General features: G+C 43.5%; 1 protein-coding gene across 3 annotated transcripts in view; it reads right to left on the bottom strand.

Moving 5' to 3' along the window:
* Positions 1-19,438, bottom strand: part of trim45 (tripartite motif containing 45) — a 38,736-nt gene extending 19,298 nt beyond the window's left edge. For 2 of the 3 annotated variants that reach the window (XR_013304632.1, XM_077617297.1), the window contains exons 1-6: positions 18,722-19,436; positions 12,721-13,009; positions 12,514-12,659; positions 10,866-11,182; positions 10,571-10,700; positions 5,927-6,041 (exon numbers count right to left, since the gene is read on the bottom strand). Coding sequence is in view for 2 of the 3 variants with exons in the window: in XM_077617297.1 (XP_077473423.1) it covers positions 5,927-6,041; positions 10,571-10,700; positions 10,866-11,182; positions 12,514-12,659; positions 12,721-13,009; positions 18,722-19,197 (1,473 nt within the window). In the remaining variant the exon portion in view is untranslated. Of the gene's footprint in view, positions 1-5,926; positions 6,042-10,570; positions 10,701-10,865; positions 11,183-12,513; positions 12,660-12,720; positions 13,010-18,721 lie in introns of all 3 variants that reach the window. The other variant, XM_077617299.1, reaches the window with a different exon arrangement.
* Positions 19,439-21,170: the final 1,732 nt, after the last annotated feature.

Here is a 21,170-nt window from a genome sequence, read left to right as displayed (position 1 = left end):
GGTGGTATGGGTCCCCGACAATGTTCCTGGCTCTGCTGAGGTAACGAGGGTTGGCAATGTCTTCCAGTGAGGGCAGAGAGCAGCCGATGATCTTCTGGGCGGTGTTGATCACTCTCTGCATGGCCTTTCTGTCTGCTGCCGTGCTTCCAGTGCACCACACCGTAATGCAGTATGTCAGGATGCTCTCCACAGTGGCTCTATAGATGGTTACCAGAAGCTTACTGTCCAAGTTGTTCCTCCTGAGTACCCTCAGGATATGGATTCGTTTCTGGGCCTTCTTCACCACTGCCGTGGTGTTGGTAGACCAGGAGAGCTTGTCCGTGACGTGTTTGCAGACTAGGAGAGCTTACCCTGTCTACACATACTACATTTATGAGGATTGGGGCCAGATCTATGCTGTGTTTGCCAAAGTCCAGGATTATTTCTTTAGTTTTCGTGGTGTTCAGTGTGAGATTGTTCACCGAGCACCACGAAGACAGTTTGTTGACCTCATCTCTGTAGGCCGACTCATCCCCTCCTGAGATGAGTACGATGACAGTGGTGTCATCGGCAAATTTGCTGATGGAGTTAGACTGGTGGGTTGGTGTACAGTCGTATGTGTACAGGGAGTACAGAAGAGGACTTAGTACACAGCCTTGAGAGGAGCCAGTGCTCAGTGTAATGGAGGAAGAGAGGTGGATACCAAGTCTAACAGTTTGTGGTCGGTTGGTTAAGAAGTTCTTTATCTAGCAGCAGATGGCTGAGGATAATCGAAGGTGGGAGAGTTTGTCAGTCAGAATGTCCGGCATTATAGTGTTGAAGGCTGAGCTATAGTCAATGAAAAGCATCCTCACGTAATTCCCGTGGTGCTCCAGGTGGCTCAGTGCTGTGTGTAGAGCTATGGCGATTGCATCCTCAGTGGACCTGTTTGCTCTATAAGCAAACTGGTGAAGGTCAACTGAGGGAGGGATTGTATTCCTGATATGGCCGGCGACCAACTTTTCAAAGCACTTCATGATCACAGGCACGGGTGCAACAGGCCTATAATCATTCAGAATGTCAATGGTTGGCTTTATAGGGACAGGGATAATGGTGGCAGATTTCAGGCAGGATGGGATGATGGATTGTTGCAGGGAACAATTGAAAATCTTTGTGAAAACCCCAGTCAGCTGGTCAGCACAGGCTTTGAGCACCTTCCCAGGTACACTGTCAGGGCCAGCACTTCCTGGTGTTCACAGACCGCATTACCAGTCTCACTTCATGTTCCTGAAACTTCAGTGTACTGCTGCAGGGTGGTGGTGGGGGTGTTGAGACTGGGTCTGATTTGTCAGTCTCAAAGCGGGCAAAGAAACGGTTCAGTTCCTCAGCTAGTGAGCCATCTGCGTTAACAGACATTATTGGCATTGTAATTGGTCATGTGTCGTATTCCCTGCCACATCTTTGGGTTATTTTCTGTGAAGTGCTCCTCAATTTTCCTTGCATATGCTGCCTTGGCCTTTTTAATGCCTCTATTCAGCTCTGCTCTGGCAGCGCTGTATTGTACCTTGTCCCCTGACCTGAAGGCTGTGTTACGGCATTTGATGAGTGCCTGTGTCTCCTTGGTCATCCAGGGTTTTCGGTCAATAAAAACCTGTATATGTTTATTAACAGTGACGTTGTCTGTGCAGTTTTTGATGTAGGAAAGTACAGTGTCCGTGTAGTCCTGGAGGTTGTGGTGTTCGAAAAGTTCCCAGTTGGTGCGGGAAAAACAGTCCTGCAGCTGAGAAAGGGCGTCCCCGGGCCAAGTTTTTATTATCTTTATTTGTGGCCTTGTTAGCCTCCGGAGTGGAGTGTATGCTGGGGTGAGGGACAGGCAGAGATGGTCTGATCCAGCCAGGTGAGGGAGGGGTGTGGCTCTATAGGCATGTTTGATGTTAGAATAGACATGGTCTAGTTTTATCTCCTCTGGTGTGACACTTCACATACTGGATAAACTTAGGTAGAACAGTCTTTAAACATGCTTTGTTGAAGTCACCGGCGACCACAAAGACTCCATCGGGGTGGTCAAGCTGCTGTTTGTTTACAGTCGCTAGCAGGAGGCTAATGTAGCTTTATAAGCATGTTTGATATTAGAATAAACATGGTCTAGAGTTTTGTCTCCTCTGGTGACACTTCACATACTGGATAAACTTAGGCAGAACAGTCTTTAAACACGTTTTGTTGAAGTCACCAGTGACAATAAAAACTCCATCGGGGTGGTCAAGCTGCTGTTTGTTTACAGCCGTTAGCAGGAGGTTAAATGTCGTGCTGACGTTAGCATCCGGTGGAATATAGATAGCCATTACAATGATAACTGTTAGCTCCCTAGGTAGATAGAAGGGCCTGCACCGTACCGCCAATAGCTCTAAATCCGGGGAGCAGTGTGTGTTAATGATCCTACTGTTGCAACACCATTCATTGTGTATAAACACGCAAAGTCCCCCTCCTTTGCTTTTGCCTGTTAATTCTTCTGAACGATCGTTTCGAAATAGCGTCTGGTTAGCTAGCGATACCTCGGCGTCGGGGATTTGCGGGTGTAGCCACGTTTCCGTGATGAGAATAATGTTGCAGTTCCTGACAAAGCTGTTGGTAGCAATCTGAAGTTTCAACTTATCCATTTTGTGGTTGATGGATCTGGCGTTGGTCAAAAAGATACTAGGAAGCGGTGCTCGGTGTGGTTGTTGTCTTAGCTTAGCAGCAAGGCCCGCCCGGCATCCGCGCTTTTGCTTTCTCTCTCTTCTCCGCCTTCGACGTACTCTGAGTGCGCTGACTATCCACGGAGATCCCGGAGGTCTCGAGATGTCCTCGGGGATATCGTAGGTCCGTTGGTAGTCTGTTGTGATGGATATATCACATCTCCTTCCGAGAGTAATTAAATCCTGGCGACTGTACAAAAAGTTTGCCTTGCAGATGTTAGTAAATAACGAACGACAGCAAACTGGAGAGCATTGAGCCGCTGCACCTGTGCGCGCCGCCATCTTGAAAAAGATACATTAGATGCATCCAAGCATTACGGTAAATCCATTCAAAACATCCCAGACGAGTAGCAAGGCAGTTGACTTCCGTGTGTACGTAGCGCTTTTAACCCTCAAAAACACTCTCAACACTCAAAGAAACAACACATTAGACCCATACAGAGGAAAGGCCTGACGTGAATGACAACAGAATGCAGATGTGAACGCTTGGAAAATGGACTGAAGCAATGGGTCAAACATGATATAACAGCGAGGAGAAACAGCGAGGAGAAACAGCTTTGCGAACGGCTTAGGAGTGATGAATGTCGGATGGCAAACATAGTAGTTACATACAAAGACAGGCAGGCAGTGTCTCACAAGTACATGATGATTTGGAATGGATTGTCAATGCCTGGGCTAAAGCGAGAACTGTAGTTTGAGTTTTCATCAAAGCTGGAATCGCTATTACGAAACCCCACGCCGACAACTCTGACCCTGACAATGTTATGGAACCCAGCATTGTTGGCGAACTGACCCACTTGGCTGAACACTTTATGTCGGATACAGATTATGAGGACTTTGACAGATTTGTAGATGCTTGAATGCTTTGACTTATGTTATCGCGAATATACATTACGTCAATAAAAAAAAAATCAAACACAGCTTTGCTCCTATTGCCTTTTTTAAAACATACGCTAGCATGCATGCTAACGTGTGTGTCATGCTAGCATAACCATTGCAGTGCGTCCTTTTAAATGAAGTGCCTTTTCTATTGGCAAAAAAACAGAACATACAGCCGCAACTGAGACGGCGCGTCCCGTAGGTGTGAAAATACGGTACATGAAATTAGCATTGTTAATTCCAAGATCTTTAATACTACACTTTAATTCCTTTAAATTTTGTATGCAATGAGTGGAAATGAATAAATGTATGGAAAAAAGAGAAAAATAATTACTAGTGCATAAAACTGAATAAGAAATGCAAAGACATTTTCCAATGGTGTGGAACTGTGAGTGGAGGTTAGATAAACATATGTACACACACACATGTAAAAACAGAACTTAAAAGTATGTTACGACCACTCAGAAAAACTTAAACAACTACGAGACGAAAAAAGGCCGAAGTCAAACGAATCAGGAACTCACAGCTGGCCGGAACTGATTAGCCATGGTCTCGGAGAAGATAAAAAAAAGTGCCCAAAAGGGGCTATTTCTCAGACAGTAACACTCACGTGTCACCTGTGGGGTAAATCTGACCAGGACGGCTTTCGCGTCTGCCTAGGGCGGCCCGTTTTCAGGTCGAGCTGGCACCGTGCTTCCCTGTTGCCCACTTTGGCCGCTACCCTGCACGGGGCTCGCTCTTCCGCCGCCTACCACAAATACACTGTTTCTCAACCGTTTTTGTGCTGCAGCACACTCTTTGCAGTGCAATAATATCTAGGCACACCTCCAGCTGAAAGTCATCCCTCGCCACTTGGTGACTCGAAATTGGCAGCCTCAGTTAAAATTTTATTAAAATTTAAAAATTTACGCTCAAGCTCACGGAAAGCAGGGAACGCCCATTTCACTCAATCTAGCAAGATAATTGGCTTAGACATGTGACGCTGTTGCCTCGCACATTCCCGCAGGGAGGAAGAATACGCCGAGTATATTCAACCTTTGTTTGGATATCATATCGCGACTCATTTAACAATCATTAGGCTCTGATCAGGATCTGAACCGTGGTGCCGACAGTTTCGGCTAACGTAAGCGACCTGTCACAGCTGCCTTTGGCACCTTTTGTTGATAATGAGAGGTGTCTCACCTTCCCTCCCTCTGAATTCTCATCAATGTTTTATCAACAGGAATCAACGTAACACAAAAAAGTATTTCAATATCTCATTTTTTATACCAACTACATTGCCAACAGTTGAAGTTTGCGAACCCAGAACAACTTCCATAGTAATGTACCGGTTTTATTCATGTAATTTTATGACTTTCTCTCCCAAGATTACTAGACTCTCTTAATATTATGCGAAAAGCAGATTTATAGGCACAAGACTTTACATTGCCAAAAGTTGATGCCCATGAAACCAAACAACTTCCACTTCTTAACATTGAAAATAAGCAACAAAAGGACTTTAATATTGTAATAGTACGATTTGAATCTTGTAATATTAAAATATGAACTCATTGTTTGTAATATTTCAATTCTACATTTACTTTTACTCTTAAAATATTACAATGTATGCATGGCAGGTTATTTCCCACGGTCCACCTGACCATCGCTCACGGCACAGCAGTGTACCTCGGCACATTGGATGGGAAACACTGCTCTAATAAATCCCCATTTTTTCAGTAAGGAGTGTTCTAATGCATTAATATTTAAGTTTTGTGTCCAAGGTACTAATTTATTTCTAATTCATTACGAGGACCACTGACATCTAATACATTGAACCAGTTGAGACCGGCCTGCGTAAGGTTGATTGGAAATTACAAAATAAACATTATTTCAAATTTTACTGCACGCATGGACTAAACAGGCATTGCTTTTATTTTGAAGTCATTGTTATCTTCACGTGCAAAATGATGACATATGGAAATTCAAGCTAGCAGCAACGCGGTCAATGCATAGGACGTTTTGACATGTTTTGGTGCACAATATTTTCTATTTTTCATGTGGCCCCATAGAAAAAATAAATAATTGCCCACCCCTGCATTAAACCATCAACTTAAAAAACGAAAACATTTGAAACAGCCACAACAAACAACAAAAATAGAGGAAGTAGACCTGTGCCCAGAATGGAAATGTCGCAACTATTTTGACTTCCCTGAGACGGACATGTACTAACCAGTCATTCACTGTGTCTTTATATTATTTTTAATTCAATGTAACTAAAAAGTCTATATTTCTGACGAGAAATGTATCTTGATACTTTTTGTCTACATGGGGTACATACTGTATAGAAGCTATAATCAGATGGAGTCATGCTGTACCTTCACATGTTGAGCTTTGACACAAACCCACACCGAATACATCCCTGCCTCGTACGGTGTATAGGAGACTTTGTAGGAGCCGTCATTGTTGTCCACCACTGTGCTTTCCACCACGCTGAAAGAAACCAAAACAATTCATAGATTAAAAAGGGCATCAGTGCAATGCAAAATGACGGCAAAAGAAACAAGTCCAAAGCCAAATAACATTTATTATTTATTAATATCATCACAGGCAGCCTGGCGGATGAGTGGCTAGCGTGTCGGCCTCATAGTTCTGGGATTCTGAGTTCGAACCCAGGTCGGACCTCCTGTGTGGAGTTTGCATGTAATCCCCGGGTTTGAGTGGGTTTTCTCCAGAAACTCCGGTTTCCCCCCACATTCCAAAAATATGCATGGTAGGCTGGTTGCACACTAAATTTAACCTACAGTTGTGGTCAAAAGTTTACATACACTTGTGAAGAACATGTCATGGCTCTCTTGAGTTCCCAGTTATTTCTAACACTCTGATTTTTTCTCTGATAGAGTGATTGGAACAGATACTTCTTTGTCAAAAAACATTCATGAAGTTTGCTTCTTTTATGACTTTATTATGGGTGAACAGAAAAAAGTGAAGAGAAAGTTTGGTGTCATTCGTTATTCAACAGTCGCCAGGATTTAATTACTCTCGGAAGGAGATGCGATATATCCGAATTCACAACACACTACCAACGGACCTACGATATCCCTGAGGACATCTCGAGACCTCCGGGATCTCCGTGGATAGTCAGCCCACTCAGAGTACGTCGAAGGCGGAGAAGAGAGAAAAAGCAAAAGCGCGGATGCCTGGCGGGCCTTGCTGTTAAGCTAAGACAACAACCACACCGAGCACCGCTTCCTAGTATATTTTTGACCAACGCCAGATCTATCAAACACAAAATGGATGAGTTGGAACTTCGAATTGCTACCAACAGCTTTGTTAGGAAGTGTAACATTATTCTCATCACAGAAACGTGGCTACACCCGCAAATCCCCGACGCCGCGGTATCGCTAGCTAGCCGAACGCTTTTTCTAAACGAACGTTCAAAAGAATTAACAGGCAAAAGCAAAGGAGGGGGACTTTGTGTGTTTATACACAATGAATGGTGTTGTGACAGTAGGATCATTGACACTCACTGCTCCCCGGATTTAGAGCTATTGGCAATATAATGTAGGCCCTATTATTTACCGAGAGAGCTAATGGTCGTCGTAGTAACGGCGATCTACATACCTCCGAATGCGAATGTTAACACGGCACTAAACCTCCTGCTAACGGCTGTAAACAAACAGCAGCTTGACCACCCTGATGGAGTCTTTATTGTCGCTGGTGATTTCAACAAAGTGTGTTTAAAGACTGTTCTACCTAAGTTTATTCAATATGTAAAATGTCACACTAGAGGAGATAAAACACTTGACCATTTTTATTCTAATATCAAACATGCTTATAAAACCACTTCCCTCCCTCACCTAGTTGGATCAGATCACCTCTGCCTATCCCTCACCCCCGCATACACTCCACTCCGGAGGCTAACAAGGCCACAAATAAAGATAATAAAAACTTGGCCCGAGGACGCTCTTTCTCAGCTGCAGGACTGTTTTTCCCGCACCAACTGGGAACTTTTCGAACACGACAACCTCCAGGACTACACGGACACTGTACTTTCCTACATCAAAAACTGCATGGACAACGTCACTGTTAATAAACAGATACGGGTTTTTCCTAACCAAAAACCCTGGATGACCAAAAAGACACAGGCACTCATCAAATGCCGTAACACCACCTTCAGATCAGGGGACAAGATTCAATACAGAGCTGCCAGAGCAGAGCTGAAAAGAGGCATTAAAAAAGGCCAAGGCAGCATAGACAAAGAAAATTGAGGAGCACTTCGCAGAAAATAACCCAAAGAAGATGTGGCAGGGAAACGCAGATGCCTCACTAGCGGATGAACTGAACCGTTTCTTTGCCCGCTTTCAGACCGACAAATCAGACCCAGTCTTAACACCCCCACCACCACACTGCAGCAATACACTGAAGTTCCAGGAAGTGAGACTGGTAATGCGGTCTGTGAACACCAGGAAGGCTGCTGGCCCTGACGGAGTACCTGGGAAGGTGCTCAAAGCCTGTGCTGACCAGCTGACTAGAGTTTTCACAAACATTTTCAATTGTCCCCTGCAACAATCCATCATTCCATCCTGCCTGAAAACTGCCACCATTATCCCTGTCCCCCAAAAGCCAACCATTGACAGCCTGAATCATACCTGTCAACCTCTGCCGATAACTGCCCTTATAAATGATTATGATTCCCCTTACAACCCCCCAAAAAACCTTACAAACACACGACTCGTACAGTGTTTGTAAGTTTTTGGGGGGGTTTGTAAGGGGAATCATAATCATTTATAAGGGCAGTTATCGGCAGAGGTTGACAGGTATGCTGAATGATTATAGGCCTGTTGCACTCACGCCTGTGATCATGAAGTGCTTTGAAAAGTTGGTAGCCCCTCATATCAGGAATACAATCCCTCCCTGAGTTGACCCTCACCAGTTTGCTTATAGAGCAAACAGGTCCACTGAGGATGCTATCGCCATTGCTCTACACACAGCACTGAGCCACCTGGAACACCATGGGAATTACGTGAGGATGCTTTTCATTGACTATAGCTCAGCCTTCAACACTATAAAATCGGACATTCTGACTGAATAACTCTCCCACCTTGGACTATCCTCTTCCATCTGCTGCTGGATAAAGAACTTCTTAACCAACCGACCACAAACTGTTAGACTTGGTCCCCACCTCTCTTCCTCCATTACACTGAGCACTGGCTCCCCTCAAGGCTCTGTACTGAGTCCTCTCCTGTACTCCCTGTACACATACGACTGTACACAAATCAACCAGTCTAACTCCATCATCAAATTTGCCGATGACACCACTGTGGTCGGACTCATCTCAGGAGGGGATGAGCCGGCCTACAGAGATGAGGTCAACAAACTGTCTTCGTGGTGCTCGGTGAACAATCTCACACTGAACACCACGAAAACTAAAGAAATAATCCTGGACTTTCGCAAACACAGCACATATCTGGCCCCACTCCTCATAAATGGAGTATGTGTAGACAGGGTCCAGTCCTTTAAATTCCTGGGGGTCCACGTCACGGATAAGCTCTCCTGGTCTACAAACACCACGGCAGTAGTGAAGAAGGCCCAGAAACGGCTCCATTTCCTCAGGGTACTCAGGAGGAACAACTTGGACACCAAGCTTCTGGTAACCTTCTATAGAACCACTGTGGAGAGCATCCTGGCATACTGCATCACAGTGTGGTACGCTGGAAGCACGGCAGCAGACAAAAAGGCCATGCAGAAAGTGATTAACACTGCCCAGAAGATCGTCGGCTGCTCTCTGCCCTCACTGGAAGACATTGCCAGCCCTCGTTACCTCAGCAGAGCCAGGAACATCATCGGGGACCCATACCCTGGTCACAATCTGTTCCAGCCGCTGCCCTCTGGCAGACGCTATAGGTCCCACAAAGTACGGACAAATAGGCTTAAGGACAGTTTTTTCCCCACATCCATCATAACTCTAAACTTGCGGTAACACAACACACAATCCCTTCTGTCTAATAACTTCGGGGGGAGGTAATATGAAAAGACGTTTGGGCGGTGATCTGCCTCCTACTGGCTGACTGAAGGTAAGTGAAAGACAGTGAGAGGTAAGTGATCCGCTTGGGGGGGTGATGCGATGTATCCACAACGGCAGAAGGCCAAATTACGAGTCCGAAACTATCACTTTTTGGGGTCTTTTGCCGAGAAAATGCACCTTATGGAGAAGCACTACCAATTTCGTCATAAGCAGTTTCTGGGTGTGATGACAATTAGGCTTTTGTTGTTGATGATGACGACAGGGCCAATGTCCGATTATTATTATTATTATTATGAGCGGTTTGCAGGGCAAAGGGAAATGAATGAGGTCATTGATTTTTACTATAATTTGGACAACATCAACTATTAAAAAGCCTAATGGGCCGTAGTTTGAAAAACATTAACACACGCCAATAGGAGTGAATCCAGAGGCAGGGCGAGCGAGGGAATCCGGCGACGAGTAACATGTACATACACACGCCAATAATACGCAACTTATTGATAATTTTGATATTAGATATTTAGTTATTAATGCTCTTATATTGTCAATGCAATTATAAACTCTCTCTCTCTCATGATTATACGCAACTTATTGATAATTTTGATATTTAGATATTAATGCTCTTACATTGTCAATGCAATTACAAACTCACTATCTCTCTCATGATTATAATTTTGAGAGCAAGAGATTACCTGGTTGATCGCTTTCAACAGTAAACTCTCTGTCTCTCTCTTTCTCTCTCTCTCATGATTATAATTTTGAGAGCGAGCGAACCCGGCAACGGAACGTCCGTTCGACGAAACGTCCGTTCGACGAACTGTCCGTCGACCAAACGTCCGTCGACTAAACATCCGTCGACCAAACGTCTTTCGACGAAACATCCGGTCACACAAAAGCACTGGTACTATTTCATTTTGTAAGAAGAGGTTCCACTGTATATATACTATGTAAGTATAATGTATAATGGCTGGATGGATAATTAGCATGGCCTCACCAGTTCTTCTTCTCCCTGTGAACAATGCTGACCAAGACATGATCCCCTCCATGTGCCATTTGCTCCCCACTGGAGTCTCGGCAGACCAGGGTAATGTGAGCCTGCTGGCCCTCAATAACCTGCTTCAGACCTGTTGACATGATAATAGGTGAGGCTAGATACATATAAATACATATTATATCAAGTCCTTACAGATAAGCTCATGTTACCTTATAAAGCATTAAATACGATAGCTATAATAGTATAAACATATAATCACAGAATGAGCAGCCAGTCAAGACCAATGATTTCTCACCTTCTTCGTCTAAAGAGCATTTGCTAGGATCCAGGGCCTTAAAATGAATCACGCCCACTACTGGATACCCGCTCACCTCCCCCGCCAATCCCTGGGGATCAAAGCGGATACTGCTGCCGTCATTGGGGACGAATGCTGCCAAGTGATCGCCACAGCTGCTCTCCGCAAGGCTGCTCAGCCTCCTAAGTGTCACGCCCTTAGAGCTGAGTATCTTGGCATCTGAGCCAAAGGTCAGTAGCCTATCAGCAAAGTCCACACCGCCCCGGATGTCCGACAGTGCCTGTTGCAACTGCACCCTCTGCAAATGTAGCTGGTTCCTGCCATACAAGGTGAATGGTCCTGAATAAGATGTCATTCAGCGTGACAAATGTCACAACATTTTTCACTGCATATCAATGGCTAAGATGTTCTTAAGCAAACTTGACTAAAATTATTGATGACATCATTCAACATGTTATTGCCCAACAATTTGTAAAGCAGGTAACGCATGTTGTCTAGCAGTCCAGAATCCCATGTGTTCAGCATAATAAAAGATAGTATGTCAAATTCCAAAAGACACAATAAGTGAAGAAAATTTACGTTTTTCCCCAGAAACCCCCCCCATTTAGTTTGTAAACATATTCAATTATTTTGCAAGATAATACGTTTTAATCATTTAAAGAGCACTCTATTTGGATAAGATATGAATGGGGACTGAGTTTATTTCCGTAGCATGGCCATCATTGGTAATATTATTGTGGCCCTAGTGCAGCTGCATTGTAAATTTCAATATTGGTGTGAGCCACACGGGTGCCCTGAAAGGCCCACTATCACAGGGGCACTTGACTGAATTCGATAGAATACACTTTGAATCAAGACCCCTAATCCTTTTCTTCCGTAAAATAAAACCAAAAGGAACAAGAAAGTCAATTGTTTATATAATGAAAATTGTTGATTTGTGTAGTCTAAGGCAGTATTTCTCAACCACGGAGTGGTCGGTCAGGTGTGCTGCAAAAAATTACAAGAAGTCAGAAATTGTAATATTCAAGAGAAAAGTCTAATATTAAGAGATTGAAATCGAACTATTATGAGATTAAAATCAGAATGTGACAAACATTAAATCATAGCTTTCACTATTACGAGATTCAAATCGTAATATTATGAGATTTAAGTAGTCATGCCTCTACTATATATATATATATATATATATATATATATATATATATATATATATATATATATATATATATACTTTTTATGCGTTAATGAGTGACTCGAGATACGAAAAAGATCCAAGTTATGAAATCCCCTAAAAAGTAAATGCATTTCCTTATCGGTTATTTTTGGGGAAAAATGCATTGATTGGCGCTTTCCACGGGTGACCATACAAGGGGCACAAGGCCCCAGACAACATAGCTCGTAGGATCCTTGGGACACATACCCCAACAAAACAATAAGGTGATGACTTATCATTTAATTAACGTGTAAAAAGTGGGACTTTTAATACTTGGAATTTGGAGAAAAAAAAACTTTTGAGAATAAAGTTACTTGAAAATATATGTGCATGTCATCCAGAATCCATTTTATCAACATATGTCACTATTTCTCCTGAAACCAACATGCAATACATGTCAACATCCAACATATCATGGGTGGCTTGGAATCATACCGGCGTTCAAGGTGAAGTTCCTCCAGTCGACGCAATAAGTCCAAGCAGTGCGTTTCCACCGCACTGGCATAGCCCTGAGCAAATTTACGCACCTCAGTGGCAGCAGCCTCCACTCTGTTCCGCAAAGCCTCCTGGGAAACCTCCACCTAGAGAACATTGAAAACACGTGCAAATGAAATAGAATAGGACATGACCAACTTGCCACACCTTCTGCAATGTCTGTTCTAGTCTTTGCAGATATGGTCGCAGGCGGGCAGTTATCAGCGTCTTGATGCGGTCCCTGTGGCAACCTATAACTTCATGGGCGGGGCAGCAGTGGTGTTCCGAGTGCAGAGTTGAGGCGCACTCAATGCACACTGGCAGGTCACAAAGCTGGCAAAAGAGTAGCAACTCCTGGCCTTGATGATGAGTACACAGGACAGGACGGCAGAGGTGACCCCGGGATTTAAGATCCTGTAATGGCTGAATGGAATGAGATGATGTGCGTGTCTGACGCCTGTGGACGACATACATTGCATACACATACAGTTATATATTAGTGCTGAGCCGATACCACAACTATACATACCGCAATATGTGCAGTACACAGTACACCATGCGATATTGTCATGTATCCGTTTGCAGTACAGTTTGTGCGGTCCAAATAACTGCGGTCCATCGCGTAGCCGGGAGTTTCAGTAGCACAAGAGCAATTATTTATTATTATAACAACTTTTCTTATTTCAAGTGGGAGGGCGAGATTCTTAAAGTCTACACTAATTTTAACAAAAATGCGATATTAGAGTCACTTTTCAAGCATCCCGGAAAAGATGTAGAAAACGCATACTATATTAAACAGCTCGACCGACATCCATGTTGAATAGGATTCTCTGCGGCGTCTCATACTGGAGGACCAGAAAAAAGCAGTCTCGTCAGAATTAGGAGTTTGTGGATGTCTCATCTGACGGAAAATAAAGTTTGGAATATTAACAGGTTGACAGATTGGGCCAATTTCCTGCCGAACTGAATGGGTTATATTTAAGGAGTAATTGGTTTGGAGTTTTTGTGATCTGGCAACCCTGAGGTGCAGTGCGCCATTGGCCTTTGATCTCTATACATCTCACAAAACAATCTATAGTACTAGTGTAGTAGCATTAATATTATTAAATGTACATTAATAATAATACATAAATAAATAATAAATAGATAGATATAAATAGATAATAATATGAATGAGGATAATAAGTACATGGATCTAATCATCTCCATCTCCTCCTCCACTGATTTTGTACGAAAAAATTCCAACACATCAACAAGGGCTGGCTCAAGAGGTGACTGTGTAGTTCCCTTCAAAAAGAGTGCATTCAGCCAAACACATTTTCTGACCGTCCCGCCCATTCCTGGAACACAATATCAATTAACACAGGTGAACTCCCATCTCTGAACCTCTTCGCCAATCATCTTAAATGTGTTAGATGGCTGTTGGCTGTAATGTACAGTGGTACCTCGAGATACGAGCTTAATCCGTTCCGGAAGTGAGCTCGTATGACGAGATTCTCGTAACTCGAGCGGACGTTTTCCATTGAAATGAATGGAAAACAAATTAATTCGTTCCAGCCCTATGAAAAAACACCAAAAACAGGATATTGGATTGGAAAAAATGTTTTATTTCTTCTAATTCGCCATCTATTAACAAAGTAACACATAACTAGTGGTTTAATAGTAATAAAATGTATTTAATCTAACTAAAATTGGGCAGATTTCGCCGACGGGAGACAGAGACGTTTGCGGGCGTGGGGGGGTGGTTCGTTTTTTTTCCACGACAACGCACTCGTAAACGGAACAAACAAATTTAAATTAACTTGGATTAATATATACAGACACTCAAACATACGTTTAATGTAACTTTACACAAAACTGAATTCTAATTTTGTTGTAATCTTTTGTTACCTTCGTTTTCCGGGTAGGTGGTTTGCCACGCCTCCACCCTCACGTTCGCTATCGATGGACTGTTTGCTGTTGTATTGCCTTCAAAATATTCCCAAAATGATGCACACAAATGTCCTCACAATAGGATAACGCACAACCACTTGCCAACGAGAAATAGTCTTTAAAGAACGATCACGGGTGCTTCTTTCCTTAGAAAGAATAACAGGAAATACAATAGTTGAGCTTACCCATGTATTGATTGTGGGTAATGAAGTTTTATTCTGAGAAAGGTTGCCATTGCCTACGGGTGTTGTGTGCACGAGTGTACTTCATTACCCAGAAAGCCCTCTTTTTGCATGCGCGTTGGGCGTTTCCTGGTCTTAGGAGAAACTCGTCTGAATTAATCGTTCCGTGCTCGTAAATATTGTTATACACGAAAGATATGCAAAAAAGACCTGGCTTGGTCGCATCACGAAATTTTGACCGCATGACGGGCGAATTATTCGATCGAAATTTCCGCCGTAAGAAGAGAATTTTGTATGACGAGCGGTCGTTTCACGAGGTACCACTGTACTAATCTAATTATCATCTATATATTTAAAAAATGTGGCCCGGTGGAGCGAGTGGTTAGCCCGTCGGCCTCACAGCTCTGGGGTCCTGGGTTCAAATCCAGGTCACGTCCACCAGTGTGGAGTTTGTACGTTCCCCCCGGGCCTGTGTGGGTTTCTTCCCGGTACTCCGTTTTCCTCCCACATTCCAAAAACATACATGGTAGGCTGATTGGACATTCTAAATTGCCCCTAGGTATGGGTGAGTGTGAATTGTTGTCCGTCTCCTTGTGCCCTGCGATCGGCTGGCCACCGATTCAGGGTGTCTGTCCCCTGCCTCTGGCCCGGAGTCAGCGGGGATAGGCTCCAGCACCCCCCGCGACCCTAATGAGGATAATGCGGTTCAGAAAATGAGATGAGACTCTTAGTTTAATTGGTGTTGCTATTCTAATGATAAAATAAAATATAACAATGGTAGCAATGTCTCATCTCTCTCCACCAGGCGCCCTGGTAGCAATGTAAGAAATGATAATATATTAGGTACGTGAGATACCTGTCATTATAATTAATAAACAAGAGTAAGGTTTATTGGACACAACTTGGCAGTAATGGCCGTCAGCTCCTCTGCTGTGATTGGTTCGTTAGCATTTGTGGGACCAGCCAAAATGCTTGTTTTCTCTGGCTGCATTGATGGATCGATGTGTCTGTCTGTGGTCAGTGTCAAAGCTGGATTGCCTCGACAATAATCTTCATACAGAGGAAGTAGAAAACACAGTAGTTTTGACTCCCGGCCGATGGAGGTTATCTGGGGGAGACTCATCTGAACGGTTTTCAAAATGGCCGCTGCCCGCTCTGCTTTCTTTGTTCTTCTTTAGCCCCCACCCTTCGTAGCCGGGTGGGGGTGGGCAGAACCCACGTTCATGTGTAGACGTCTACCAGCCAGATACGCCGTCCGAACGGGCGGTGATGGTATTTAATAGAAGTAGGCGGAAACAAACTTTAGGCGGGAATACAAAAGGGGAGGTGTGCTATATACAAAGTGATTACAGGCCTTTACCTGTAGGTGTCAGTAAAAATTCTATTCTAGTGACTTTAAATTCATAAAAGTGCTGAAGGGTGCAAGATTAAATATAAGAATACAATTCATATTTCAGTCAGATTTGTGGTTGAGCTTTCAATTTTATTACAGGTATATATGTATATATCAGTGATGGTCCGTGCATTTTCTCGTAGCGCCTTCAACGAATCAATCCAACCCTCAAAAACTATTTTATGGCTATAAAACCTCTACTGCAGCTACAGCTGCGACACATAAAAAATCCTAGCAGCATTTAATGATTAAATGCCAATACTGGAGTTTTTCAGACATTAAAACCAGGCCAGGGGGGCGATTTTCCCGGGAAAAGACAGCGATGAACGTCAATGGCGTACCGGCAAACATTGCCCGAAAATGGGGTAAAATCCAGCCGAAAACAGCATTTATTGATTAAATACAAATACTGGAGCTTTTTAGACATCAGAACCGGGCCCGGAGTATCATTTCCCCAGGAAAAAGACAGAGATGAACGTTGATACGTCCATATACGTCCATACGCAAAAAGGCAAAAATTGCACTAAAATTGGGTAAAATCCACTTCCTAGCAGCATTTAATGATTAAATACAAATACTGGAGCTTTTCAGACATTACAACCGGAACAGGGCGGTGATTTTCCCAGGAAAAGACAGCAATGAACGTCAATGGCGTACCGGCAAACATTGCCCGAAAATGGGGTAAAATCCAGCCGAAAACAGCATTTATTGATTAAATACAAATACTGGAGCTTTTTAGACATCAGAACCGGGCCCGGAGTATCATTTCCCCGGGAAAAAGACAGAGATGAACGTCGATACGTCCATATACGTCCATACGCAAAACAGCAAAAATTGCACTAAAATTGCACTAAAATTGGGTAAAATCCACTTCCTAGCAGCATTTATTGATTAAATACAAATACTGGAGCTTTTCAGACATTACAACCGGGCCAGGGGGGTGATTTCCCCGGGAAAAGACAGCGATGGACGTCAATGGCGAAACGGCAAAAATTTCACTAAAATGGGGTAAAATCCACTTCCTAACAGCATTTAGTGATTAAATACAAACACTGGAGCTTTTCAGATATCAGAACCGGGCCCACAATTGAAATATTATTTAGGAATATAGCCACATTTTATTCACCAAAAATCCTTTTTAACTGTACACAATATCCAACCTCCTTTCTTTCTTCCTTCTTTTCTATCACCATCGAAGCTAATGCTGAAAGTCGAGCCTGTCCTGTCGTATTTCTGGCATAGTCCGTCTTGAAAATGGCTTTAAATCAACACAACAATATATTTGCTTGTGCAGCTCGCTTCAGATACAGTTTGGTAGCTCTGGCTAATCACTAGCCAATCATAGTTGGTGAAGGCAATGACATATCCCTACGCCTGCGACAAGGCATTGTGGTGTTGCCAACTCGAAATCTGATTGGTTAAAGCAAGTCTTATCGACGCTTGTTTAATGCAGCAGAGCCTGCAGAACTGATTGTGAAAGCCTTGAGGTAGATTTCTGACCCTGGCAACAAATAATGGCTGAAATGTGATTGGTTAAATGCTTCAATATGAAAACACACATCTGGAAGCAGTGCAACCAGGGGGAAAAGCAATGAAAGGAAGCTAACAGACAATTTGGAATTATTTAATAAGTATTGATGGACAAAATATAATATATGATTCAGATATTTCCCAGTGTTTGTATGTAATCACTAAATGCTGCTAGGATTTGGATTTTACCCCAGTTTAATTTTTGCCGTTTTGCCATAGACGTCCATCGCTGTCTTTTCCCGAGGAAATCACCCCTCTGGCCTGGTTGTAATGTCTCAAAAGCTCCAGTATTTGTATTCGGTCAATAAATGCTGCAAAGGAAGTGGATTTTACCTAATTTTAGTGCATTTTTTGTCATTTCAGGTATGGACGTATCGACGTTCATCGCTGTCTTTTTACCGGGGAAATGATACTCCGGGCCCGGTTCTGATGTCTAAAAAGCTCCAGTATTTGTATTTAATCAATAAATGCGTTTTTCGGCTGGATTTTACCCCATTTTCGGGCAATGTTTGCCCGTACGCCATTGACGTTCATCGCTGTCTTTTCCCGGGAAAATCGCCCCCCTGGCCTGGTTTTAATGTCTGAAAAGCTCCAGTATTTGTATTTAATCATGAAATGCTGCTAGGAAGTGGATTTTACCCCATTTTTGTGCCTTGATTTATTGATGATTTTTTATGTGTTGCAGCTCTAGCTGCAGTAGAGGGTTTATAGCCATAAAATAGTTTTTGAGGGCTGGATTGAAGGCGCTACGAGAAAATGCACCGACCACCACTGACATATACATACATCTCATCTCATTTCATCTGAACCGCTTTATCCTCATTAGGATTGTGGGGGGTGTTGGAGCCTATCCCAGCTGACTATGACAATGTTTTTGGAATGTGGGAGGAAACCGGAGTACCCGGAGGAAACCCACGCAGCCCCGGGGAGAACATGCAAACTCCACACAGGTGGACGTGACCTGGATTTGAACCTAGGACCCCAGAGCTGTGAGGCCGACGCGCTAACCACTCACGCCGCCCAGACTAAACCCTTTAAAGATAATGAAAATATACCAAAGTAGGTATTTGTGATAATGCTGCGAGAGGAGTACGGTAGGAGAAAGTGAGGCGCATAGTCATGAAATAAATACCTGTGCGCTTGTAAACAGAACTCGCATAAGTTGACACAGCAGACCTCACAACGGCTCTCGGCGCCTCCTTCGCCACAGAGGTCACATCCGAGCGGGCCATCGCTTACCAAGGTCTCGAGGAACACTTCATCCAGCGCCAGATGGTCGGTGCTCAGGCCAGCCGGCCCCGAAGGAGGAATGTCCACCTCGGAATCGCAGTGAGGGCATAACACCGTGACCCGTACGTTTTTTTCTGCCGCCTCCTCTTTCTGCGCTCCTCCTTGTTGAGGACAGTTCCTTTGGCCACTAGCGGCAACCGAAAAGGGTTCCAGACGGCTGATACAGTCGAGGCAGAATGTGTGTAGGCACGGGAGAATTTTAGGTTCCCGATACAAGTGTTTACACACTGTACAAACTGTTCTGGGGTTAGCTAACACTCCGTCTTCTTCGACTCCAATTTTCGTCAGCTGTTGCGAAAGATCTTTTTCTTCGGACATTGTCGGCGCCAAATAAACAAACCACACTTTTTGCCCCACTTGCTTCAAAATCCGTCAGCAGTACTGAAGATTCCCACACTCGCTCCCATTAAAAGTTTATTAAAATATAACTTTTTAAACTTGCCCTCATTGTGAAATCCCAGAGGAATGCAGGCGCTGGCGTGTTCATGGTCCCAATGGGACATTCGATACCTCTTGTCACCGGTGGGCCAATGGAAGGACGCCAGGGTTCTGCGGAGGCGGTCCAAACACTTTTAGGGAGCCTCGTGTCCAATGTTTCCTCTAACGCGGGGATTGGACCCACGCCCCCAAAATGAATAGGTTTTGTTTTTTTCTGTGGCACTGCGCCTATTCCAAACTGCTCAAATCATGAGACCAATAAACCACTTTACTGTACGGTCTGATATTTGCACCATCAGAAACTGACTGTGAAAATGCTAAACTCTTCTGAATTATTAAACTTGAATCTGAATGATTTACTCGAGTCTCAGCAACTTAAATTAAATCTAAATAACATAATTTAGAATTGTATTTTTTATTAAAATCATTGCATTGAAAGCTGAATGTGAATAATTTAATTAGAAATCATCTATTCCAGTGGTTCTTAACCTTGTTAAAGCTACTGAACCCCACCAATTTCATACGCGGATTCACTGAACCCTACTTTAGTGTAAAATAAATCATTTTTTCGAAAATTTAAAATATATAAATTCCTCACAGCACTGATTGGCCAAACAATGTCACGTGATCATCTGCAGCCACTGATGGTCAAGCGGGGCATGCCATCGTGTATAGGCATGATGAGTTGATGTGTCTTGACCTCCGCAGCAGAGGCTCCACCGAACCCTTAGGGTTCGATAAAACCCAGGTAAAGAACCACTGAACCACTCTAATCTAACCTAATCCAATCTAATTCAAATGTATTTTTCACATTCAGTTTGCAAAACAGGGGTGGCCCCACAATGGAAGACCTGGGTTCAAATCCAGGTCGGTCCTGTATGGAGTTTGCATGTTCTCCCCGTGGGTTTTCTCTGGGTGAGAAAATGTGATGAGATGAGATGAGTTTGCAAAACTCATCTCATCTCATTTCATCTCATTTTCTGAACAGCTTTATCCTCATTAGGGTCACGGGGATGCTGGAGCCAATCCCAGCTGTCTCCAGGCCAGAGGCGGGGGACACCCTGAAGGAGACTGACAACCATGCACACTCACACCCATACCTAGGGGCAATTTAGAGTGTCCAATCAGCCTACCACGCATGTTTTTGGAAGGTGGTAGGAAATCGGAGAACCCAGAGGAAACCCAGCCAGGCCCGGGCAGAACATGCAAACTCCCCACAAATGGACATGACTTGGACTTGAACCCAGGACCCCAGAACTGTTAGGCCGACGCGCTAACCACTCGCGTCGCCGGGCCACCCTGTTTGCAAGACTAAAATTAAAAATGTGAAGTTAAAATTCAAGTTGGAAAATTTAGATCGTGAAATTCATTTTTTTCAGCAAAAGCAGTCGATGATGAGACAATGATCAGGTCCTTGTCAAATCGGTAACTTCTCTGTTGAGCACGTGACAACGTCCTTCTTTTTCAGTAGACTCAGTCATGAGGCTCACTATTGGAATAAGTTGGAGTGTCTGAGATGCCAACAAACATAGTAATGGAACATTACCATATGTTTAAACCATGTTTTGTTTGCTGCGTAAACGTTATAGCCATTTGGTTAAATCGTTTTGTCACCTAAAGTAAATAAAACAGATTTGTACACTGTTGGTGCATAGTGATGCTCATGTTTGGAACTGTTGACTCTTGGACTTGAACCCAGGACACCAGAGCTGTGAGGCCAACATTTGCAAAACCAAAATTAAAATTGTGAAGTTAAAATTCAAGTTGGAAAATTTAGATCGTGAAATTCATTTTTTTTCTGATTTTTGTGTCTCTCACCCGGGTATTTCAGCAAAAGCAGTCAATCGTGAGAC

Source organism: Stigmatopora argus, chromosome 13, assembly GCF_051989625.1.
Source record: "Stigmatopora argus isolate UIUO_Sarg chromosome 13, RoL_Sarg_1.0, whole genome shotgun sequence".
NCBI lineage: Eukaryota > Metazoa > Chordata > Actinopteri > Syngnathiformes > Syngnathidae > Stigmatopora > Stigmatopora argus.
The sequence above is the reverse complement of the archived record's forward strand: the minus strand, read 5'-3'. Positions and strand labels throughout refer to the sequence as shown.